Source organism: Trichechus manatus, unplaced genomic scaffold (assembly GCF_000243295.1).
Source record: "Trichechus manatus latirostris isolate Lorelei unplaced genomic scaffold, TriManLat1.0 scaffold00015, whole genome shotgun sequence".
In the NCBI taxonomy this organism is placed as follows: domain Eukaryota; kingdom Metazoa; phylum Chordata; class Mammalia; order Sirenia; family Trichechidae; genus Trichechus; species Trichechus manatus.
The window spans coordinates 14574362-14600961 of NW_004443951.1; the positions used below are offsets into that span (position 1 = coordinate 14574362).

Genomic DNA, 26600 nt, shown 5'->3' on the forward strand with positions numbered 1-26600 from the left:
TCTTTTTATGTTGAAGTGTAATCCATACTGAAGGCTGTGGTCTTTGATCTTCATCAGTAAGTGCTTCAAGTCCTCTTCACTTTCAGCAAGCAAAGTTGTGTCATCTGTATAACGCAGGTTGTTAATGAGTCTTCCTTCAATCCTGATGCCCCATTCTTCTTCATACAGTCTGGCTTCTCACATTATTTGCTCAGCGTAGAGACTGAATAAGTATGGTGAAAGGATACAGCCCTGATGCACACCTTATTTAACTTTAAACCACACTGTATCCCCTTGTTCTGTTTGAATAACTGCTTCTTGCTCTTTGTACAGGTTCTGCATGAGTACAATGAAGTGTTCTGGAATTCTCATTCTTTGCAATGTTATCCATAATTTGTTATGATCCACACAGTCTAATGCCTTTGCATAGTCAATAAAACACAAGTAAACAGCTTTCTGGTCTTGTCTTCTTTCAGCCACAATCCATCTGACATCAGCAATGATATCCCTGGTTCCACTTCCTCTTCTGAATCTATGTCTATCTGTATCATAAAATTTGAGTTTTCTGTGTTTAAATTCCTATGAAAATATCTAAAAAGTTCTTTCCCACTATCCTTTAATTAATAATTCTATAATTATTTCTAAAATGACTTAACTGTAAACAAATAAAAAGAGTCCATTGGACCCAGATGGTAAACAGGGATGACTGTTTTTCCTGGTGTACTTAGGGTTAGTTCTCTTGATAACTCTGTGAAATGAAGTGAGGAAAGTAGAGCAGTAGTTTGATAACTTGTCCAAGATCATTCAGCTAGAAAGTAATAGAGCTGGGATGTTCTGTGCCAACAGTTTAAAGAAACCCTATGAGATAAATACTGTTTTTATTTCTGTTTTCTTGACGAGGAAACTCAGGCACACAAGTTTAGTTACTTGCCCGGCGTCATACAATAACGCTGTACAGTCTGACTTGAAAGTCCATACTCTAAATCATTATGCTATAACTCTTTCCTTCCTCTGTTGTAGAACTTTTGTGGGTTCGTAGATGGTCTTTAAGATACCACATGGCCTTCTAAATATTCTAGTAGTTTGTTGCTGGAGTTCAGCACAGTGCATTATGCAGGGAAAATTTCATGGGGAGCTTACCTAGAGGGGTTAGAAGTGAAAGAGTCTGAGGTTACTATGGCTCAGTAAGAGGTGCAGTTATCTTACTTCCTGAATTAGGTGGAACAAGTGGCCCATATGTTGGATTTAACAAAGATTTCAAAGCAGCTGTTATTAAATATGTTCAAAAATTAAAATATATTTAAATAATGAAAGAATGAACAGATAGATAATTTCAACAGAGAGATGAAAACTGTAAAAATGAACCAGATGGAAATTGCAGAGCTGAAAAGAACAATAAATGAAAAATTCACTGGATGGCTTTAATAGCATATGGGAAATAACAGAGGGGTCAGTCCATCAAAAAGACCTAAGAATGATAAATGTATATGAGTGTAATAACAGAACTCTCAGAACTAAAAAGAGAAATAGACAAATCCGTAATCATTCGTGGAAGTTTTAATAGACATTTCTCAGCAAATATTAAAACAACCAGACAAAAAAGTAATTAAGGATACAGAAGATCTGGACACTACAGCCAACGTGTCAGAGTACACATTCTTTTCAAATGCACAAGGAATATTCATCAAGACATCATATGTTGTAGTTGTTGGGTGCTGTCTAGTCCATTCCAGCTCATAGTGACTCGATGTGACAGAGTAACCAAGCGCTTAACCATTTCTGCCACCCGGGACTCGGTCCTCCGTAACTGATCTGTAGAGTCAGTGCAATCCCAGTGAAAATCTCAGCAGGCTTTTATAAAGGAAGTTGACAGTGCTTCACACCATACACAAAAATCAATTCCAAATGGATCAAGGACCTGAATGTGAAAACTAAAATCATAAAATTCTCACAAGAAAATGTAGGGACGAGGCAAGGGTATGGAACCTAGTGTTTAATGATAGATTATCAGATATGATAACAAAAGCTTGAGCAGCAAAAGACAAAATAGATGGGACCTCATAAAAATTAAATACTTTTGTACATCGGAGGACTTTTATCAACAAAGTGAGAAGACAACCTACAGATTGGGAGAAAACTTTTGGCAACTGTGTATCAGATATATGTAAAACTTCTGCCACTTAACAACAAAAAGACAAACAGCCCAGTCAGAAAAAAGCCTTTAAGTGCTTGGACACTTCACCAAAGAGAATATTCAGATGGCCAACATGCACATAAAAAGATGCTCAACATCATTAGCCATTGTTGTTGTGTGCTGTGGATTTGATTTCGACTCATAGCCACCCTATTTGGGAGATGCAAATCAAAACCACAATGAGGTATCACCTTACCCCCATTAGAATGACAATGATAAAAAACAAAACAAAACAAAGCAAAAAACCCAGAAAACAAAACAAGTGTTGGTGAGGTTGTGGAGTAGCTGGAATCCTCATCCGTTGCATGTAGGAATGTAAAACAGTGCAGCCACTATGGAAAACAGTTTGGTGGTTCCTCAAAAAGTTGAATCGAGGATTACCATATGACCCAGCAATCGCAGTCCTAGGTATGTAATCAGAAGGGAAGGTAGGAAAGCAAACAGAAACTTGTACATCAGTATTCATTGCAGAGTAGCAAAAAGTTGGAAACAACTGATATGTCTTATCAACTGATGAATAAATGTGTATAACAAAATGTGGTATATACGTACAATGGGACATTATGCAGCTGTAAAGAGAAACAAAGACCCATTGCATACCACAGCATGGATGAACCTTGAAAACGTGACGCTGAGCTTAGTAAGTTGCAAAAGGACAAGTATTACATGATCTTACTTCAGTCTTCCTTATTCATTGTCCAACTTTCACATGGATATAAGGCGGTTGAAAAAGACCATGGCTTGCTTGGGTCAGGCGTACTTTAGTCCTTAAAGTGACTTCTTTGCTTTTTAACACTTCAAAGAGGTGTTTTTGCAGCAGATTTGCCCAATGCGGTGCGTCATTTGATTTCTTGACTGCTGCTTCCATGGGCGTCGATTGTGGATCCAAGAAAAATGAAACCCTTGACAACTTCAGTCTTTTCTCTGTTTATCAGTGATGTTGCTTATTGGTCCAGTTGTGAGGATTTTTCTTGTCTTTATGTTGAGGTGTAATCCATATTGAAGACTGTAGTCTTGATCTTCATCAGTAAGTGCTTCAAGTCCTCGTCACTTTCACCAAGCAAGGTTGTGTCATCTGCATATTGCAGGTTGTTAATGAGTCTTCCTTCAATCCTAATACCCCATTATTCTTCATATAATCTAGCTTCTCAGATTATTTGCTAAGCATACAGATTGAATAAGCATGGTGAAAGGATACAACCCTGACGCACATCATTGTTGACTTTAACCACTCAGTATCCCCGTTGTTCTTTTCGAACAACTGCCTCTTGGTCTATGTACAGGTTCCTCATGAGCACAATTAAGTATTCTGGAATTTCCATTCTTTGCAGTGTTATCCATAATTGATTATGATCCACACAGTCGAATGCTTTGCATAGTCAATAAAACAGCAGGTAAACATTTTTCTGGAATTTTCTGCTTTTAGCCATGATTCATCTGACATCAGCAATGATACCCGTTATTCCACGTCCTCTTCTGAATCCAGCTTGAATTTCTGGCTGTTCCCTGTTGATGTACTGCTGCAACTGCTTTTGAATGATCCTCAGCAAAATTTTACTTGTGTGTGATAGTATTGATATTGTTTCATAATTTCCATGTTATGTTCCGTGTTCTTTGGAATGGGTACAAATATGGATCTCTTCCAGTCAGTTGGCCAGGTAGCTGTCTTCTGAATTTCTTGACATAGACCAGTGAGCACCTCCAGCGCATTAGAAGGTTCAAAAAGTAAATTCGCATAGAGTTTTAGCCTTGTAGGTATACTGATACATGTAAGCTGGGCTTAAACAAAAATTTTTTTTGTTGTTATAACTATCTATAGGATTATTTTTATAAAAAATAAATTTCTGCTGAAACACTGCACAAAAATTTTATGGACAGTCATTTTAGTGTCGCCCCTTTTGACATCATCACCCAGTACAGTGCGCATCCCCATAGTGATGCCACTGAAGCTGATTCTGTTATTTATATGGAAATGCAAAGGACCTAGAATAGGTAAAGCACTTTTCAAAAAGAATGAAGTTGTAGGACTTACACTGTTGAGTTTCAGGTTTTTCTGTACAACTACAGTAATCAAGACAGAATGGTATTCCTGTAAGAACAGACGTGTAGATCATTGGAACACAATAGAGAGTTTAGATAGAGACGCACATATATATTCAGTTATTTTTGACAAAGGTGCCAGTGTAATTCACTGGTTAAAGGATATAGTCTTTTCTAAAAATGATGCTGTATGTCTCAGTGAAAGAAAAATTAATATTGATTCTTAGCTCACACTAAGAAAATTAACTCTAAATGGATCAGAGACCTAAACAGAAAAGTTAAGACTATAAAACTTCTAGAAGAAAACAAAGGAGAGAACATTTACCATCTTGGATTAGGCAAAGATTTAGATAGGAGAAAACACGGACCATAAAAGGGAAATTGATAAATTGGAAATGACCATAAAAGGGAAATTGATAAATTGGAAATTGTTGCACTTAAAACTTTTTGCCCCTTAGAAAACGTCGTTATGAAAATGAATAGACAAGGCACAGACTTGGAGAAGATATTCACGACATGTATATATTAGACAAAGGACTTGTTATTCAGAATGTATAAGGAATTCTTATAATACAAAACAACAGCAAACAACCCATTGCTGTTGAGTCAATTCCAACTCATAGCAACCTATAGGACAAAGTAGAACTGCCCCCATAGGGTTTCCAAGGAGCGGCTGGGGGATTTGAACTGCCAACCTTTGGGTTAGCAGCCAGACGCTTAACCTTTGCACCACCAGGGCTCCAAGTCATTAGGGAAATGCACATGAAAACCACTGAGGCACTACTACACATCCACTAGAATGGTTGTAATTGAAAATGTTGTCGAGGTGGAGCAGCTGAACTCTCATACAGTGCTGATGAGAGTGGAAAATAGTTTGACAGTTGGAATTCATTCACATGAAATTCTAGAAAAGGCACAGCTAATCTGTATGATAGGAAACAGATCAGTGGTTGTGTGGGATGGGGTTGGGGGTTAGAAGAATTTCTTGCTGAGCCACACAAAGGAGTTTTTTAGGGTGATGGAAATGCTTTACATACTGATTTTGGTATTGGTTACTTGGATGTATACAATTGTCAAAATTCCTCAAATGTACACTTAAAATGAGTGCATTTTCTTTCGTTGAATATTCTTCAATAAAGTTGATTAAACAAACAAAATATCCTCCTATTTCCTACTTGCTCCATATCAGCCTAGAGGAATAGGCCCTGCTGTGGAAGGAAATTAAGTTTAGCATGTGTTTGTTGATTGGCTATATATAAATAGTTCAGTTTTTGTGAGATATATTGTCTAACAAAGAGGAACAAAGGTAACTCTGCTTTTAGAAGGTAGCTAAAGGGAACTTTTGAGGTCATTTAATCCAGACCGTTGATTTAACAGATGAGGAAACTCAGGTACCAGGTTATCGGAGAGCCACTAGGTAGGAGATTTCACAACTTGTCTTGTGAATCATTTAAACCGTAATAAAGTTAGTGTTTGCATTTGGGCATTCATTGTTTTGTGAATACATAGTGGTTAATGTTAGGCTTATGAACAAGTCTTTTCCCTGTTGTTGATCTGTTTGTGGCAAGCTACACAGCCATTCATATTTTGTGTGGAAGAACAGATAGGTATTTGGTTTTGTGGCTTTATTAAACTGTTTAATAACAAGCCGGTCTAAAGTTTGGACTCTGAGTGGTTTCCCCAGATTAATGGATATATACACATCCAACAAAACAAAACTAAACACTGGAATTTATCATCTTTTTTAACAGTGGGTTTTTATAACTATTGTCCAATGAATTTTGGTATTTCTCCTTCTGTTTTATTTTCAATTTTCATAAATCAATTTAAACATTTTCCCCCTACTTTATTTTGAAACTTGCTAGCTGAACCTACTCATGAAATCACTGTTTTCATTTTTAGTGCTTACTTTTTGTAGCATCGACATTTTATGTGGTTCTTGGCAAGTTTGTATCAGGTCTGGAAGACTCATTAGCTCAGATGCAGTGACCACTTTGAAAAGGTAACTTGGAAGAATGTCCAAGCAATGGCTAAATGATGCAGTGGAATGCTAAGCTCAGGTACCTAGACAGATTAAGATCTGGGAAGGCCTGGCATATACTGTCTACACTGACATTCTTGGCATAGTTTGCTCAACAACTTTCTTTCTTCCCACTTGAGCAAATGTTTATTGAGTACTTGCTCTGTGCCTGACATTGTAACTGGCACTATGGATATAGAAATGCATATAACATAGTTCCTACCCTTAAGGAACTCATAGTCTAAAATGGGATAAAGACATGCAAACAAAATTGTAAGTGTAGTCAGTGGTCTAAGTGTATAGAAAATATAGAGATCTTACACAGGGAGAGACATATGAACTCGAGTATGGCAGGAGGATCAGAGAAGGATTCCTTCAGATAATGTCTAAGCTAAATTTTCTAGGTAGAATATAATTTGTCAGTGGTAAGATAGATATATTACAGGTAGTGAGATCATCATGTAAGGCAGGCACAGGTGTATGAAAGAACGTGGTATGTTCAAGAAACATAATCAGATAATTCATGTTGAGCATAAAGCTTGAGGATTGATAGATGAGAGCTGTATTTCCTGTCTTTGTCAAATGTTGCCTGGAAAAGCAGCCCAGGAGAATTAATGACATCGTAGAGGCAAAGACTAGACTTGAATAATATCACTGGAATCAATTGTAAGGCTAGTACATATATGGTGTTTCTGTTTCTAATAGAGGTATATATCCTTCCCCTTATTCCCTCGTTTACTCTCTCCTTCCTCGTGTGTGTCTCTGTGTGTATGTGTGTGTGTGTGTGTGTGTTTGGAGAATCAGGATATTTGAGGGAGGAAAGAACTAAGAATCAAGACCTTGATTCTAGTCCTGGCTCTCATATCCTTGTTTGGGCAAACCACTTTACCTTTCTGATCTTTGGTCTCCTTATCTGTATAATATACACAAACTGTATGATCTAAATAAAATTCTTTAGACTTGGAGGTCATATGTTACTGTAACTGCTATGTGTTTAATTAAGACCTGTTGCCTGTTGAGTTGATTCTGACTCATAGTGACCCTGCTGGACAGAGTAGAACTGTCCCATAAGGTTTCCAAGGGGAGCAACTGTTACATTCGAACTGCCAGCCTTTTTGGTTAGCAGCCAAACTCTTAACCACTATGCCACCAGGGCTGTGTTTAATTCAGAATTAGTATATAGTTTTAAAAAGAATTAGTATATATTTTAAAAAGTATTCAATTGGTTATTTTTTTAATTTGGCTGTGGCAGTGGTTCTAGGACTTGGGTTTTTTTTGTTCTCTTTAATAATCTGGTTATTATGGACTTTTTTCTTAATGTAAATTTTACTTCTTCTCATTTCAAAACTGCTCTTTCTGTTCATGCTAGTTTTCCACTCTTGTATTTGCAGAATGTTTGCTTTAGAAGCAGAGGATTATAAAAATCCATTTTAATGTTATACACTTGCTGCAGTATACTATTAATATATATATATATATTTTTTAACCTTCAGGGGTCCTATTGGGCAATAGACACCAATCCGAAGGAAGATGCGCTGCCTACTCGGCCAAAGAAGAGGGCACGATCTGTAGAACGGGTAAAAGCTGTTTATTGGAACTTCAGTATGACCAGGTTAAAATGTCAGAAATACAGTTTTTTAAAATTTTTTTGTTGTTGTTAAGAATATACACAGCAAAAATACACTAATTCAGCTGTTTCTACATGTGCAATTCAGTGACATTGATAATATACTTTGAGTTGTGTAACTATTCTTACCCTCCTTTTCTGAGTTGTTCCTCCCCCATTAACATAAACTTATTGCTCCTTAAGCTTCCTGTCTAATCTTCCAAGTAGCTGTTATCAGTTTGATCCCACATAAACCCGTTGCCATTGAGTCGATTCCGACTCATAGCGACCCTATAGTGCAGAGTAGCACTGCCCCATAGGATTTCCAACTGCTGACCTTTTGGATAGCAGCTGAGCTATCCCACATAGATAGTTTTTAAAAGAGCCTAATGCTCAAGGCAGACATTTTTAACTAGTTAAGCTAAACTATTGCTTTTAAGAAAGGAATACAGATTAAAAAATAATAATAATATTGCATTTTTGGTAATTACACAGCAAGTTAGGTTCCCATTTGACAGTTTCCACACAAATTGTTCAGTGACATTAGTTACATTTATCACAATCTAAACATTCTTTTTTTTGAGCAGTTTCTATATGTACAGTTTAGTGACATTGATTACATTCTTTGAGTTGTGCAACCATTCTCACCCTCCTTTTCTGAGTTGTTTCTCCTCATTAACGTAAAGGAAATACAGATTTTAAGAGTTCATTTCCAATATAGCAAGTATAAACATAACAGAGGTAAGATTTTATATTTGTATAGCATTTTGTATTTTTCAGCTCCCTTTTCAGACCCATTATTTTATTTGATCTTAACTCTTTGAGTTAGGTGAACATTTTAGGAAATTAAGTAAACGGTTTTTCCTAATTAGGGCATAGCTGTTGTCTAACTGAGACTTGATTTCAGATCTCTTGAGTTTTAATTTGATAGTCTTTTCTCTGCATTGTCGACATTGAGGACTGGTTTTATATAACAGACCTGTTCTCTTTCACTGCAGATGATCAGTATGCTTACATTGAATTTTCCTAATTGTCCTCAAAATGCTTTTTCCTGCTTTCATCTACGTAATAATCATTCTGTACAAAATATCTCTAAGTGCGTGTGTGTTGTTTGTAAGATAATTCTTACTTGTAAATTCATGATTAAAATTAATTTTGTAAGAATGAAAAAGGGAGCTGTAGTGGATATCGTAAGTTGTTTATCTTAACATATTTTATTCGGCCCTTTGTTTGCCAGGAGGCATTACTTCAGTTTTCCTTGTTACCTTTTCTACGTTTTCAACTAAAAACCATATACTAACACACATGTATTCGCACACCCCATACTATTCTTCAAGATCCAAATGATAACCACGTTGTGAGGCCGTTCCTCACTTCTTCATTTGTGTTCCCATGGAATTTTTACAAAGGTCTTTTATAGAATTTCTCACACTTTATAGTACCTATTTATTTCTATGTTTGACTCTTTCACTGGGCCGAGGTCCTCTTAAGGGCAGAGAAAATATCTTATTTATATTTGTAACTCCAGTGGTTAGCATTTTTCATGGCTTATAATAGGTGCCAGTAAACATTTGCAGAATAGATCGGGACAAAGAGAATAAGATGACAGAAACTGGGAGTGGACATTTGGTCAGATAACTTGTTCTATGCCCATTGCTGGTAGAAGGATAAAACATCCCAGCCTCAAGGATAAGGACCTCAAATTGGCTTTAAGTTGGGATCATGTGAGTCCATGAGGTATAGGAGCAGTGGGATTTAGTCAGGCAGATTTATTGAAGCTAGCAAAAGAAATTCAGTAAGGCAGTTGTCAAGCTATATAGAATTAAGGGTGAGGTGGCATAATGGTTAAGAGCTCAGCTGCTAACCAGAAGGTCGGCAGTTCAAATCCACCAGCTGCTCCTTGAAACCTATGGGATAGTTCTGCTCTGTCCTATAGGGTTGCTGTGAGTCAGAATCGACTCGATGGCGGCGGTCCCCACCCCCCTTAGGCCAGAACAATTTTTGGCTTTTTGCAAACCAAAGTTTAAGAAGTTGAAGTTTAGTGTTCTGACTTAGTCTTCTAGTAATAGAGGTAGACAATTTTAAGACTGAGATGTTGAGATGTAATGGTTTGAGAGGAAGTGAGCCTCGATTCCTGCCCTCCTGCCTCTGCCTTTTAAAACAGACTTAGCATATGGACTTTGATTATGTGAAAATGTGGAGTACAAAACGTATTCAGCATTTATGCCAAAATTCGAAGGAAGGGGAGAAAAATCCCCACTGCTTAATTAACCCAGAGCATCAGCATACGACTTGGAAAGGATGTGTGTCTTAAAGGGCTGAGGAATTGTGATCTTCTCTACCATTTTCTCTCTTCTTTTGAAGTTCCTGGAACTTGAATTATTCTTCAAAGTTGCAGTTTGTGGTTGGGTTGACAACTGTGCGTTCCTTTTGGATATTAAGCCTGCCTTTTATTCTGTTACTTTGTTTCATAGTTCTTAGAGCAGTACCCCTTTATTTCTATGAGAGCCCCCCTTTACTTTGAGATTAGACTATATTGCCAGTTTTATAATGGAAGTCTGTAGAAATATAGGAGTCCCTCAGTGGTGCAAACGGTTAACATACTCAGCTGCTAAATGAAAGGCTGGAGGTTTGAGTCCACCCAGAGGCGCCTTGGAAGAAAGGCCTAGTCTCTACTTCTGAAAAATCAGCCATTGAAAACCCTGTGAAGCACAGTTCTAGTCTGACACAAATGGGGCTGCCGTGATTCAGAATCAATTCGACAACTGGTTTTGGTTGTAAAAATAAAGAATTCAGATTACAAAAGTATGTTTTACCCATAAAGCATGTGTTTTTGAATGTACATTTTGGAATATGCTTTCTAGATTCATTTTCCACTCCTTATTGTTAATCTTCATTTTAAGTTTAAGACATAAAAACGTTAACAATTTACCTTTGTGGTGTAGTTTCGTAAAATACTCATACACTATGAGAACCTTTCAGTTAGTAATATTGGCTATTTTGACCTGAGCTGTGAATTGGTTGCCACTACAGGAGAGAAACGTATAGAAAGAGGCTAACTGTCAGCAAAGTACGTATAAGCGGGGGAACAAATGTTGTTTAACAAATACCCTGGAAGATAGTGTTCCTACAAAACAAAATTTCTTGCCCTGATAAACTGATGTGTCGGTTTTTTGTTTTTTTTTTTTTTTAAATTTAGAGGCATTTTTGGAAGGAGGGTGAGAGGGTGAAAGGCCTTCTGATATATAGTATTTTTTATTAGGGCCAAACCAAACAGAGTTTACCTTTTGAGTAACCATTGGGTTTTGTATAAAGAAATGCCTAGGACAGTCAAGTAGTGATGATTTGTAATATGATCTTTAGACATTTGAAGTTTTCTCAAAAACCAAGCAGGACCAATGAGTTGAAAACTTAAAGAATAAAATAACTTTTAAATGTAGATGGTAAATATGTTGACATTCCTAAAAATACCTTATTAAATTTCTGAAATTGGTTATTCCTTTATCAATGTGTGAACATCAGAATACTATATGAAAAATAAAAACATTTCACATATTTTTAAGTTTGAAGAGAAATGAGCTTTTAATGGAACAGGAAAAGCTTTCTAAACTGCTAAAGAGAATTGATTTTAAAAAATGCAGGACATAACCAGTCACCTCATGGGATAAGTTCTCTTTGAGGGCTTAGGGCCATGGTCTTATGGGACAATCCAGTCAATAGGCATAATATAGTTCTTAAAGATTATATTCTATCTCCCAGTATGGTGAGTAGTGTCTGGAGTCATAAAAGCTTATGAGTGGCCATCTAAGATACAGCTATTGGTCCTTATTCATCTGTAACAAAGGAGAAAGAAGGAAACCCAGGAGTCAGAGAAGGAACTGGACTACAGGACTAATTGTCTACATGAACCACTGCCTTCTCCAGCTTGAGACCAGAAGAACTAGATGGTGCCTGGCTACCACTACTGACGATTCTGATTAGGAATACAATAGATGAATCCTGATAAAAAGGGAGAAAAGTGTAGAGCAGAACTTCAAATTTTTTAGGAAAGAATCCAGACTTAACTGGATCTCTTGAGGCTGGCGGAGTCCCTGTAACCGTGGCCCTGAGTTGCTCTTTAAACCTTGAATTACAGCTATCTCCTGAAGTCGCCGTTAACTAACAGTTTAGCCCAAAGACTAAAGATTGTCACCCTTGAGTATTGCTTTAAAAAAAAAAAAAAAAAAATTATTTTTTATTTTTAAATAAAACCAAAGGGTCAACAGCTATTTTGAAGCATAGATGGGAAGGTTGGGGGGCAGGGAGATGAAGTTAATGGAAATGAAATAACTAGAACAGAAATAATGAGAATGTTAACACAATGTGAAGAATGTAACTAATGTCATTGGTCATTTTGTCTATAAACTGTGGAATGATAGTGGGTTTTGCTGTGTATATTTTCACCAAAAATAGAAAAAATTTAAAAGCAAATGCAAGCAGCAACGTCTTCATGTCCTAAAAGAAAAATCAAGCCTGATAATTATATTCAGCCTAACATTCTTAACTCATTTCTTTGGACCATGTCCTTGTCCGTTCTTCCATTTACAGGAACGTAAGCCCATGCTCTCTCTTCCATCATTACAGTATTCCTTTCTTCTTTCCTTAATCCTTGAGTATATAAATGTATCTCTTTTTCCTTTTTCTAATTTCTTTCATCTTCTTAGCACTTTTCCTTTATCATAAAATAGACTTGAAGACCTAAAATAAAGTTTAGCAAGGTGAGATGGGTAGACTCATTGACCAGGAGTCCTGGGTTTCTCTTCTGGCTTTACAACTTACTAGCTCTTGTGACTCTTGGCAAGTTGTTAAATTTTTTTATCTTAAGTGTTTCAACTATAAAGTGACAGGTTAGAAGTCGTAACAGTATAATAATAATAATAGATATATATTGTGTTTATGTGCTAGATGCTTTTTAAAGGATTTTTACACATACCCGTGTAATTTTTACAGTAACTCAAAATGGTGGAACTGACGTACATGGATGTTAAGTAAGTTGTCCATGGGTACTCAGCTAATAAGAACCAGAGCCAGGATTTGAACTCAGGCAGTCTTTGCTGTTTACAACTACAGTATACTGCCATTGGTATTTGCTATGCTAAAGACCACAACACTAACTCATATTTTCCTTTTATATTTGCATATCCTATTGTGAGCCAGTGACCCTTGATTTTAAGAAAGAATTAACCCACATTTAATGCAGACATACAGAATTAGGTAACATAAATATGATTTTAGATGACTATTGACAGCATTGGAGCCCTGGTGGTGCAGTGGTTAAGAGCCTGACTGCTAACCAAAAGGTCAGCAGTTGAAATCTACCAGCGGCTGCTTGGAAACCCTATGGGGCAGTTCTACTCTGTCCTATAGGGGCACTCTTGAGTCAGAATTGACTGGAAGGCAGCAGGTTGTTGACAGCATTACAGTAGAGACACCTTTTTCTTTTTCCTTTCCGTTATTTCTGTTTCTTTTTCTTTGCTTATTGCAATGGCTAGAACCTTCAGTACAGTGTTGAGTAGAAGCAGTGAAAGTGGGTATCCTTGCCTGGCTTTTGTTTTTAGGGGGAAAGTGTTAGTCTTTTACCATTAAGTATAAGCTCTAGAGTTTTTATAGATGTCCTTTATCAGATTGAGGACATTTACTTCTTAAGCAGGGCTTTCAACCAGTTTGTTCCAGTCAAAACCCTGCTAAGAATTTACGTGTCTGACAGGTTGCCAGGTGATGCTAATGCTACTGCTTAGGGACCAGTTCTGAGAACCACTAGTAGAGCAGTGATTCTCAAATTTTATTATACCTAAAAGTCACCTGATGATCTGGTTAAACTGTAAATTCTGATTCAGTGTATCTGGAGTGGAAATACAAATTATCAGTAGGGGTTTGAACTGGTTTGAAGCCCTCCTTCTAAGACTAGTTTGCTGAGAGTCTTTAGCATAAATGGTGGTTGAATTTTATCAAATGCTTTTTCTCCATCTATTGAGGTGATGATATGGTATTTCTTCCTTATTCTGTTAATTTGTTGAAATACATTGATCGCATTTTCAGAGTTAAACAAACCTTGCAATTCTTGGATGTTGTTGTTGTTGGGTGCTGTTGAGTTGATTTCAACTCATAGCAACCCCATGTGACAGAGTAGAACTGCCCCATAGGGTTTTTTAGGCTGTAATCTTTATAGGAGCAGATTGCCAGGTCTTTTTCCTGCAGAGCTGCTGGGTGGGTTTGAACCACCAAACTTTCGGCTACAGCTGAGTGGTTGTCTGTTGTGCCACAAGACGTCCTTATTCCTTAGATAAGTCCTACTAAATTGTGATATATTGCCCCACTAATATATTGTTAGATTCAGTTTACTAATATTTGGTTGAGGATCTTTGGATTTGTGTTCATGAAGGATATGGGTTTATAATTTTCTCTTCTGTAATGTCTTTGTCAGGAGCCCTGGCAGTACAGTAGTTCAGTGCTCATCTGCTAACCAAAAGGTCAGCAGCTTGAACCCACCAGCTGCTCCATGGGAGAAAGACTTGGTGATCTGCCTCCGTGGGGCAGTTTTACTCTGTCCTGTAGGGTAGCGATGAGTCAGAATCAACTTGATGGCAATGGGCTTGGTTTGAGTTTGGTATTAAGGTTATGCAGCCTAATAAAATGAGTTGGACAGTGCTCCCTCCCCTGTTATCTGAAGAAGTTTTTGTAAGCGTGATATATTTGTTCCAAAAATTTGGGAGAATTCATCAGCGAAACCATCTGTGCCTGCAGTTTTCTTCGTGGGAAGGTTTTTAATTCTTAATTTCTTTAATTTAGGACTATTCACAGTTTCTCTTGTGCCAATTTGGTAAGTTGTATTCTTGAAGGAATTTGTCCATTTCATCTAAGTTGTTGTGTTTGTTGGCATAAATTGGTTTATAATATTCTCTTATCCTTTAATGTTTGTAGAAGCTGTAGTAATTACTCCTCTTTCATTCCTGATACCACATTTTCTCTTTTTCCTTCATTAGTATAGTTAGGAGTTTGTCAATTTTGTTAATCTTTTCAAGGAGCCAGCTTTTGGCTTGGTTAATTTTTTTTCTATTGTATGTGTGTGTTTTATTTCTCCTTATACCTTTTTCATTTCTTCTGCTTACAGATTTTTTCCATTTTCTTAAGGTTCCAGCTTAGATCATTGATTTGAGACTTTTCCTCTTTTGTAATATAAGATTTTAAAGCTGTACATTTACTTCTAAGTACTGCTTTAAATACATCTCACAAATTTTGATATATTGTATTTTTGTTATCACTTATTTAAAAATAAATAATATAAAAAATTTAAAAAATTCTCTTGAGTCTTTTCTGGCCAGTTAATTTAGAAATGTATGTTTAATTTTGAAACATTTGGGATTTTCTTAGATGTCTTATTATTATTGATTTATAATTTAATTTCTTTGTATAGTCAGAGAGCATACTGTGTATCATTTTAGTTTTTTTTAACATTTATTGAGACTTGTGGCTCAGCATGTGCTATATCTTGGTGCATATACCATGTACACTTGAAAAGAATGTGTGTACTACAGTTGTTTGGTACTATGTTCTGTAATACCAGTTAGGTTAAGACATTTTTAATATTATTCCAATCTTTATGCCTTTAATGATTTTTAACTCTTTGGGTTTTTGCTTCATGTATTTTGAAGCTGTGTTATTAGACACATTTATGTTTTTAATTGTTACATCTTCATCATCAATTATTCCTTTGTCTTTATCCAATGATTTTTTTTTTTTTATATCTGGTATACTCTGTATCTTAAAGGCTATTTTATCTGATATCAGCATGGCCTCTCCAGCCTTCTTATGCTACTGTTTGCATAAGTGCATAATTGTATATATTTTTCCATCTATTACTTTGAACTTACGGGTGACTTTATAATTAAAGTTGTGGCTCTTGTATGGCAGCATTTAGCTGAGTCTTGCTTTTTTAGCCTCTTGACAATCTCTGCTTTTTAACTGGTATGTTTAAACTGTTAACATTTAATGTAATTATTGATGTGGTTAGGTTTTAGGTCTATGTTTATTTTCTGTTTGATCTCTGTTGTTTTATTTCCTCTCTTACCCCTTCCCTGCCTTCTTTTGGATTATTTGGATATATTTTAGTATTCCATTTCAATTTATCTGTTGGCTTTTTACCTATACCTCTTTATATTTTGTTTTTGTGTTTGCTCTAGCAGTTTCAATATACAGCTCCCTTTTTGCAGCCTACTCTTGAGTTAGTATTATATCACTTACTATAAAACGTAGAAATCTTATAGACCCCTTTGCCCCCACTCCACCATTCCCCATAGTTCTCCACATACATTGAAAATTGCACAAGACCATGTTTTAACTTTTGCCTTAAATAATCATATGTAATTTTTAAAACCTAAGGGAAAACAGTAGTCTTTTACATTTACCCAGATGTTTACCATGTCTGATGCCTTAATTCGTTCCTCAAGGTCCAAGTTTCCTTCTGCTATAATTTCCCTTCAGCCTAAAAAACTTCCGTTAGCATTTGAATTTTTCCTTCTTGAGGTTCACTGAGCTTCTTGAATCTGTAAATTTGTCTTTCACCAAAATTCCAAAATTTTCAGTCATCATTTCTTCACACATTTTTTCTGCCCTTTTCTCTCTTTTTCTTCTTCTTCTGTAACTCCAAGTACACGTTAGACCTTGTGAGATTGTCCCACAAATCTCTGAGGTTCTGTTCTTTTTTCGTTTGTTTTTCAAATTGAATCATTTCTGTTGATCATTTTTGAGGTCACTGATTCTTTTCCTCTTTCATCTCCAGTTTAATATTAAGCCCGTCCATTAAAACTTTTTCAGTTCTAAAATTTCGATTTTGTTCTTTTAAAATATTTTTTATTTCTCCACTGAGAGATTTTTCTTATTATATTTTCATTCAAGTGGTTTTTACTTTATTTTGGTGAGCATAATTAAAATAGCTACTATAAAGTCTTTGCCATATAATTCCAACATCTCAGTCTTCTTGGGGGAAGCATTTGTCGATTGCCTTTTCTCTTGAAAATAGGCTACATTTTTTTGTTATTAATATGTCAGGTAATTTTGGTTTGTATCTTGGACATTGTGACTGTTATGTTAGATAGACCCTAGGTTCTGTTACAGTCCTCTGTAGAATGTTGATGTTTTTGTTTTAGCTCTAAGATGCAAACTGTCAATTATGTTTTTTCTTTTATGGGTGGTGGTTCCAATATTAATTCAGTTCTTTGAACCTTTTTTTCATATCTGCCCATGCGTGGTTCAGGGGTTAGCCTGAGACTTTTATGGTGTTTCATAACAGAATTAGAGGATCCCCTTCAGCTCTCTGCTCTCCTCTATGGGATTCTCTTGTCTGTCTCTGGTGACTGGCTCTTCTCCTTGGTTCAGTCCTGACAGTGAGGTTTCTATCTGCTTAGGCTGTCTACACTCCGTATCTACTGCATATTGTTAGGGTAAAGCTGCAACAAAACAGGAAATTCACCACCATGCTGGTCTCGCTAAGTTTTGATTTCTCGCTATAATCTATGTGTTCTGTTTACTCTTCAGAATCCTCAGTTGCTTTTTGTTTTTGTTTTCCACCACAATTTGTAGTTATCAGTGGAAGGTTGGTCTGTAGAGGTATTACACTGCCATACTGGAAGTGGAACTTGAATGGGTAGGACAATGACAGAGGAAAAGAGGTAACTCCAGAAAGGACCTTTCACAAGGCTGACTAGTGCCACCCAAATTAGATTCATTGATACTTTGCCCAGGATTTGGGTTATTGCTGCAATATTAACAATTATCCACATACACTATGGGATGCCTAGACCATTGGCTTTACTAATCAGACTACTTATTATCTGCTATTAACAGAATCAGTGTCCCAGAAAAAGATATACCATTGAATGTATCAAAGCATGTGAAGAGAATGTCTTTTACTCTTGATGGAACCAAACTGAAGCATCTATGAAAAAATATCTAATTTAAAGATTTTTAAAAAATTTTCTATCAAATTTATAATAGCTGAATCTATTTGTCTGGTCATGTTAGGATACAGTGCATTGTACCAAGGCTGTCTCCTTTCTCATTAATTACGATTGAGTATTCTTAGTCAGTAGATCCTCAACATTAATAGTAGGTATGTTCTAGCAGTCATCATAGCAGCTAGCATTTATTATGCATGTCAGGTACCATGCTTTGTGCTTTACATGAATTATTTCATTAATGGTCTTAACAAAAAGGAAATGTCATAATCTTTTTATAAATGTGAAAACAAGCCTAAAGGTTGAGTAACTTGTATGAAATCACACAACACAACCTTCCCTCTCTTAATAGTAGGAAAGAGTGAGAATTAAATAGTGAACCACTGGTCTGGACTGGGAAGACTTGAGTTAGAGGACCATGAGATTTACAGCTTCCTAAAGTAATCCTCTCTGTTAACTTAGGTGTAGCTTATTGGCTGGCATCAAAAATGCAACTTATACAAAGTTGTCTTTGGAGTTTATAAATAATCATGAACTATTTTTCATTTTTGCCTCACCCTCAATGTGTACCCATCACCTAAGGGCTGCATTATAGCTTGCAGGGGTAGCCCTGGTCTTTTCCTTTTTTGCAGTTCATCAAGATGTCTGTTCCCTACCTGCATGTTGATTAGATTATCTGATGAAAGAAATTCGTGCTAAGGATAAGTGATCAATAAATTAATCTCAGAAATTTGTTTCAGTGAAATTGCTATCTTGCTTATCCAATTAAAAAAAAAAAAAAGCAACCAAACCCGTTGCCGTTGAGTTGATTTCAACTCATAGCGACCCTATAGGACAGAGTAGAACTGCTGCACAGGGTTTCCAAGGCTGTAAATCCTTACGGAATCAGACTGCCACATCTTTCTCTTGCGGAGCAACTGGGGGGTTCAAACTGTCGACCTTTCAGTGCTACCAGGGTTCATCCAATACGATCTTTTAAATACTCATGTTCAGGTGGGTTGGTATGTGGAACAAATATTTTTTGCCAGTGAGCATCATAGCCACAAATTATTTATATCTCCCCTTTAATTTTCAGGATCAAAGATTAATTTTCTTGAGGGCACACTAAAGAAATACAAAATGTCTCTTGGGAGAGGGAGCTTTGTTGGCACAATCTATATCAAAGATCCGAAATGCAGAAAACCTTCTATATTGTTTTTAACACCCATGTTTATATAAACAATTGCATATGACGTTTTATTAGTCAGGACAATGGTTGGTTGTTCTTACAAAGGAAAAACAAAAAACCACAACTGAGAGGTTTAAACCATAAAGATTTCTTTCTTTCTTAGGTAAAAGCCCAAGCTGATAGTTATGTCATAGGGGTAAATAGCTCTGTTTCGCAAGGTTATTCACATGTCTAGGTTTCTAATCTTGTTTTTCTGGGTATTACCCAGAGCTCAGTTAAGTGAGATCACTACCACCATATCTGTGTTCCAGCCTGTAAGAAGTGGGAAAGAGAGAATGGAGGGCAAGCACGTTCCTTTCAAAGGCATGACCCAAAAGTTGCACACCTCACTCTTGCTCACATTCTGTTTGCCACATCTTAGTCACATGACTATAACTAGCACAAATGAGTTTGAAAAAGGTAGTCTTTAGCTGGGTGGCTATGAGTCAATAGCTACAGGGTTCTGTATCTAAAATGGAGAGGAGAATGAATATTAGGGGACCATTAGTAGACTCCACTACAGAAGTGTATCTGCAGTTTTTGTCACCTTATCTCACAGCCAGTTAAGTGTTACAGTGTAGCCATACCTATGGACTCTGTAATATCAGGTCAACAGCATATTAAAATATAATAGAAGAGATTTCAGTAGCCATTTAAGTTCATTTTCAGGAACAAAGCACAGAACTGGATGTTGAAGAATTTGATAAAATCCCTTCAAACTGTGTTAAAGTTGCTGGATATATAAGCTAATAATTATTTATTTTGTTCTTGTATTTTAGGCCTCAACTCCATATAGCATAGATTCAGATGCTTTGGGAATGGAGTGTATTATTTCGGGAAGTGCCTCTCCAACTCTGGCAATCAACACTGTGACTAACAAAGTAATTTCATTTTTTAAATGCTTTTGAAAATGTCATTGAGTAATACATTTAATTTTCCTTTATAACAACAATAGAGTTCTATATATGGTTGAGTTTAATGATGGTATACATTTTTCTGCCTAATACATGATAGTTTGAAAGCCGAGTCCATAATGTTTTGAGGTATATACATGTTAGAAGAAAATTCCTAGGAGAAATCAGAAACTACATGTTGAGAAATTCTATGCTTATTTAAATTCTTGACTCTGCCAGTTCATTAGATGCCTAGTGGGATACAAATGTCTCTTCTTTACAAGATGATTTCTTAATCTCATATCTCAAAACCCTAAAAAGACTCTTGGAAGTTCATGAATTAACTCAGTTCTGAACATCTATTTCCTCTCCTCCTAGGCCATGAGCACCTTGAAATCATAACACCTCTAACACTCAACCTCGTACTCTCATTCTTGCTCTTGCCCTCTCCCTCTAGCTTTCACCCGTTTGTCCTTGGTCTGGCTTTCACTTACACTTGCTTTATCTCTGTCTCTTGCTCTCCCACTTTCTTGTGCACTCACATAAACACAAACACCTATATATTCACCAGTGCACTAATATAGTACAATAGGATCTGTTCCTCGGTAGACGGAAAATGGATAAACACATAGAAGACAGAATATAATCAGGAAAGTGACAATCAGATTTACAATTTAGAAAGGAAACTGGCAGCTTAGGTATACAGTAATGATTCTTCCCAAACACTGATCCACGGAATGATTCCATCAGAATCACTTAGAGAGCTGGGTGTGTCTGCCTGTATGTCTGTTTACCTGTCTATCTGTGTGTTTGGTGGTGGTGGGATTTCAGTATTCCATTGCAGGCCTGCCATATCAGACACTCTGTCCTTTGTGGATAAGGCCTAGGAATCTGTACTTTTTAAAATAATACCTAATAACCCAGCTAGACTTGAGAAGTAGATGAATTGGAATCAGAAATATCCAATACTACTTTTTGTAGTAGCTCAATTAAGAGATGCTGGGGGCCTAAACATAGTAAGTGCTGGTTATTAGGAAACACTTGGGAGATAATAATGCTAGGACTTCATGACCAAATGAACGTGGGCATTAAAAAAGCTAGAGTTACTGAACTTCTGCTTCCAGAGACATGGATCAACTAGTTTCAGATTAACCCTTCTGCCCTGAACACTAAAAATCTGCATAAAATACCCCCCTCCCCCCAAATAAAAATAACGTGAGGGCATTGGAAAACAAGACAGCCAAGACTTCAGAGATCAAGAGCTCCAGAGAAAAGGGAAAACACATTGAGATAAGCTCTGCAAAATTTCCCTTGGGACATTTCCCAATTCTCAGTGCAGGGAATAGAGGCTAAACAGAAAGCAGCACCCAACAGGTTGAGGCAGTCATTGAACTCAGAGACAAAAACCATGGTTTGGAGTTACCAAATAGCCAGGACTTGAGGAGCCAAAGTCCTGAGAAATCTCAGAAGTGAGCTCAAATTTGTGCAGTCAGTATTCACTCAGGGCATGTGCTGACTTCTAACCTGTGCGTGTTTGGGTCAGACACAGGCAAATCAAGTAGATTTTTGGCCAGCCAGAATTCAGTAGACTCACAGAGCAGGGGAGACAGAAATTGTAGTTCAGGGTTTTCCAGGGTAGGGGAAGGGAACCATGGGAAACATACCAGGCTTTCAAGTTGATATCTCAGAAGGGTTATGCTCTATAAGTAAACCAAACCAAAGTACACCAGCCTCAACTGGTATTAGGGTGATACGCTAATATTCTTCTTTTTGCAGAAGAAAACTAAATCCTCTCTAGAGGAGATAACATCATCTGGAGCCTCTGTAATTTTTGTATGTAAAGTGTAGCATTCAGTTAAAATTTTTCTGGCATGTCAGGAAAGAGATCCAAATAATTAAGTATCAAGAGAAATAAAAACAAAGAACCAGACAACATAAACAGATCCATAAGAGATCCAATACTACAGTTAGTCACTGTAGACTTTAAGATAACTGTGAACAGTATGTTCAAGAATATAAATGAATTATAGAAAATTTACCAGAGAACTAGAATCTGTATGGAAGACTCAAGAGGAGACTGTAGAACTGACAAATATAATAACTGAAAATAAGAATTCATGAGATGGATTTAATAGCAGATTAGATGCATCAGAGGAGAGAATTAGTGATGTGGAAGATAGGTCAGTAGAAAATATGCAGATTGAAGTACAGAAAGAAAAAAGGATGCAAAATTCAGAAAAGTTCAAGAGATGAATGGGACTTAGGGGGAAAAAAGGAATAAAACAAACTTGTTGTTAGGGTTCCAGAAGGAGAGGAAAAAAGAAAGAAGAAACAATATTTTAATTTTCTAAAACTTATGAAAAACAATATATCACAGATTCAGGATGTTCTGAGAACCCCAAGAAGGATTAATACAAGAAGAACACATCAGACAAATCAAAATCAAACTGCTAAAAAACAAAGTCAGAGGAAAAAAAACAAAGACTTAAAATTGGAGGATAAAAACAGGCAACGTCAAAGGAGCTTCTGAATAGATATGATGAAAACCAGACACTGGAATGAAATTTTTATAGTGCTAAAAGCAAAAACCTGCCAAATCTAGAATTCGTCAACCAAAATTTTCTGTAAAACAATGACAGTTAAAATAGGTTTTTGCAAAGACAAAATCTGAGAGAATATGTTACCAACACACCAGCATTAAAAAATTAAAAAGAGGGAGTTTCTCAGACAGAAGAAAAATCATCCTATGAAGGAAAAGAACAAAGATCACTAAAAGGGTATATATAGTGATAAATCTAAATGAATGTTGTTTATAACAATAATAACAATACCATTATATAATAAAATGCCTTGTGGGTCTAAAATACATGTAGAAGTAAAATACATGACAGTGTTAGTGCAAAGCAAGAGGAATAAATGCAGTTAGGACTTTTGCATTATATGGGAAGTGGTAAAAGTACTAAGTCATGGGCCTGTTGTAATATCTAGGGCAATGGTCAGTGGTTCTTAATACTTCAGTGTATATCAGAATCACCTGGAGGCATGTTAAAACCCAGATTGCTGGGCTCCAGAGAGTTTCTGAGTCAGTAGATCTGGAGTGGGTTCTGAAAATTTTCATTTCTAACAAGTTATTGAATGCCGCTGATGTTATTGGTCTGAATTCCACATCTTATGAACCACTCCTCTAGGTTATTGAAAGAATAATAGTATACAACTAATAAGGAAAAATAATAAATCCTTGGCTAACCCAAAAGTAGACAAGAAAGGAAGGGGGAAAAAGGAACAAAAAAGGGATGGGACCAGTGGAAAGAAAATAGTATTTAAATGTAATTATATTAGTGATTATATTAAATGTAAATGTACTAAATATTCAACTTAAAAGATAAAGATTGTCAGTCCAGATGAAAAAATGAAATTCAATTATGTGTCACTGATAAGAGATACATTGTAAATGTAAGGCAAGACTCATTACTAAAAATCTTTTTTTTTTTTTTTTAATGAAAAAGGTCATTTCACTAAGAAAGTATAACACCACAAAATTTGTATACACCTAATAACATAGCCTTAAAAGCTGACAGAACTAAGTGGAGAAATCCTCAGTCATGTTGGTAGATTTTAACACATTTTTCTCTGAAACTCCTAGAGCAAGCTAACCAAATCAAAACAAACAAAAAATCCCCACTAAAAATAAAGAAGATTTGAACCACAAAATTAGGACATTAGACCCAGTTGATATATATAGAATGTTGCACCCAACAGTTGCAGAATATACATTTCTTAAGTGCATGTGGAACATTTACCAAGATTAATTATATTGATCTGATTTATGCTACATGATAAAGTCTCAACAAATTTCAGAAGGCTGACATCATACAGGGTATATTTTCCAGCCACAGTGGAATTAAGGTAGAAATAATAACAAAAAGATAATATAAACAATGCCCAGAAGATTGAAAGTTAAGTAATATGGTTCTAAATAACCTGTGAATTAAAGAAGAATCAAAATGGAAATAAGAACATACTTTGAACTGATGAAAATGAGAAATATGAAACATCAAAGCCTGTAATATTAAAAAAGTATAATTAAAAGTATTTACCTTAAATGCATGTACTAGAATACAGCAAAAATTGAATATTAAAGACTTAAGCATGTAGAGAAAGAATAGATTCAAAGAAAGAATAATAATAAAGAAAAAAGAAGATAAAATATAAGTCAATGACATGAAAACTACATATACAACAGTGAGTCAACAAACAAAAAGTGAGTTCTTTGTAAAGCTTAATAAGGTTAATAAGGGACTTCTACTTCCAGTCAAGGTGGAATAACAGGGACTGGATTTACTCTGATGCCTGAAACAACTGGGAAAAAAAAAAACAGACAAAATATATGAAACTGTTTTTTTTTCAAGAGATTGAATACCAAGCAACAAAGGAGAGTGATCACTGAGAAATAGTGAACAAACAAGGTAAGCTCTATGATTGTGCCAGCTTACTGCCTGAAGAGAGTTTCCAGGGCACAATGCAATAAATAGCTCACAGATTTCCCTGAGTTGAGGAGGTGGAACTGGGACATTAGGGAGTCTAAGGTGGCTAGAGTTCTCAGAGCAGCATACTGAAGATTAGAGAGCTGTACAGAGCGTGAGTTCTGGAGATACATAGCGAGTTGCTCTTGACTCTTCAACTGGTTACTGATCAGTGCATGAGGGAGCTACCTGAAGCTTGGGAAAGAACCACGTGAAAAGATTAGTGTAAACACTCGCCACTAGGGCTAGGCATAGTTTGTGTTCCCACCAACTTGAAGTGGAGCACTTAAAGTACTCAGAAGGGTTTTGCCTCAGTAGTGGACAAAATTAGCCCTAGACTAAGCTGCTGCTGCGGTGCTACATTCTTTAAAAGTAAAACCCCAAAGAATCAAACTTTTTAAGTAAGTAAAAAAAAATTTACTTGTTTATTGCAGTATAACTCACACATCATAAAACCCATCATTTCAAAGTATACAATTCAGTGTTTTTTTTGTATTTTTACAAAGATGTGCAGTCATCACCACCATCTAATTCCAGAACATTTTCATCTCTCCGAAAAGAAACCCTGTACCATTAACAGATACTGTCCACTCCTTCGCAACTACTAATCTACTTTCTGTCTCTGTACAGTTGCCTATTCTGGGCATTTCATACAAATGGAATTATATAATCTGTGGCCTTTTGTGTCTGCCTTCTTTCACTAGCATAATGTTTTCAGGGTGCGCCCATGTTGTAGCATGTATCAGTACTTAATTCCTCTTGTCAAGTAATTTAACTGTGTCCTAGAATAAAGATCAAGACCATGTATAGGAATACAAAACTATCCAGCACTCAGTGTAAAATTCACAATGTCTGGCATCCAAAAAAATAAAAACTACCAGGCATGCAAAGAAATAGTAAAACAAACAAACAGAAAACCATGAGGAAGAAAATCAGTCATTCAGAATGGATCCAGAAGTGTCAAAGATGATAGAATTAGAAAAAGACATTAAAATAGTTATTATAACTATATTTCATGGAAAAGGTAAAGGAAAGATTGAACATTTATGTTGACACATGAAAGATACAAAGAAGACCCAAATCAGGTTTTAGAGATAAAGATTACAGTGTCTGCTTTGAAAAATACACTGGATGGGATTAACAGCAAATTAGACATTGTAGAAGGAAAGATTAGTGAACTTGAAGATAAAGCAATAAAAGCTATCCAAAATGAAACAGAAAAGAAGACTGTAAAAAAGTAAACAGAGCATTAGTGAGCTGTGAGGACAACTTCAAGCAACCTAATTGTAATTGAAGTTGTTATTGAAGTTCCTGATAGAAATCTGGATCTACATAAAGGAATGGTAAATATAAAGCCAATTTTTCTTACTGTCTAAATCTCTTTAAAGGATGATAGATAGTTTAAAACAAAAATAACAAAATGTATTCTGTGTTTACCATATGTAGAAGTAAAATGTATACAATAACGCACAGGCAGGGAAGGGAGAGAAATGGAAGTGTACTTTTACGAGGTTTTTATACCATACATGATGTAGTATAATGTCACTTAATGGCAATAAAATTGATAAGGCACCACTGTCAAAGCTGATGAACCAAAGAGAGAAACACAGATTTATCAATATTGGGAATAAAAGTGGAGATATCTATAGATCCTACAGAATTAAGGTTATTGGAGGATATTATGATCATCTTTATACCAATGAAGTTTTAGATGAAGTAGACAAAATCCTCAAAAACAGCTTATCAAAACTGGGCATAAGAATAAATAGAAAACCTGAATAATTTTATATCAGTTGTTGTTGTTAGCTCCAGTTGAGTCAGCCCCAACTCATGATGACCTCATGTATTACAGAGTAGAACTGAGCTCCATAGGGTTTTCTTGGCTGTAATCTTTACAGAAGCAGTTTGCCAGGCCTTTCTTCTGTGATGCTGTTGAGTACCTACCTTTTGGTTGGTGGTTGAGTGCAAACTGGTTATGTCTCCCAGGGACCTTTTTATACTATCAAAGAAATTAAATCCGTAATTAAAAATATTCCTCCATGGAAAACTTCAGGCCTAGGTAGCTTCAGTGCTTTCTTCCAAGTCTTTAAGGAAGAAATAACGGTGATCTTATACAAATGTTTCAAGAGAATAGAACAAAGAGGTA

At 36.0% G+C, this 26600-nt stretch overlaps 1 protein-coding gene across 2 annotated transcripts in view; it reads left to right on the top strand.

Moving 5' to 3' along the window:
• The window catches only part of FOXJ3 (forkhead box J3), a 162932-nt gene that overhangs the window by 107372 nt on the left and 28960 nt on the right, over positions 1-26600 (top strand). For both annotated transcript variants that reach the window (XM_023727148.1, XM_023727149.1), the window contains exons 5-6: positions 7727-7810; positions 19818-19919. In XM_023727148.1, the coding sequence (XP_023582916.1) occupies positions 7727-7810; positions 19818-19919 (186 nt within the window). The remainder of the gene's footprint in view (positions 1-7726; positions 7811-19817; positions 19920-26600) is intronic.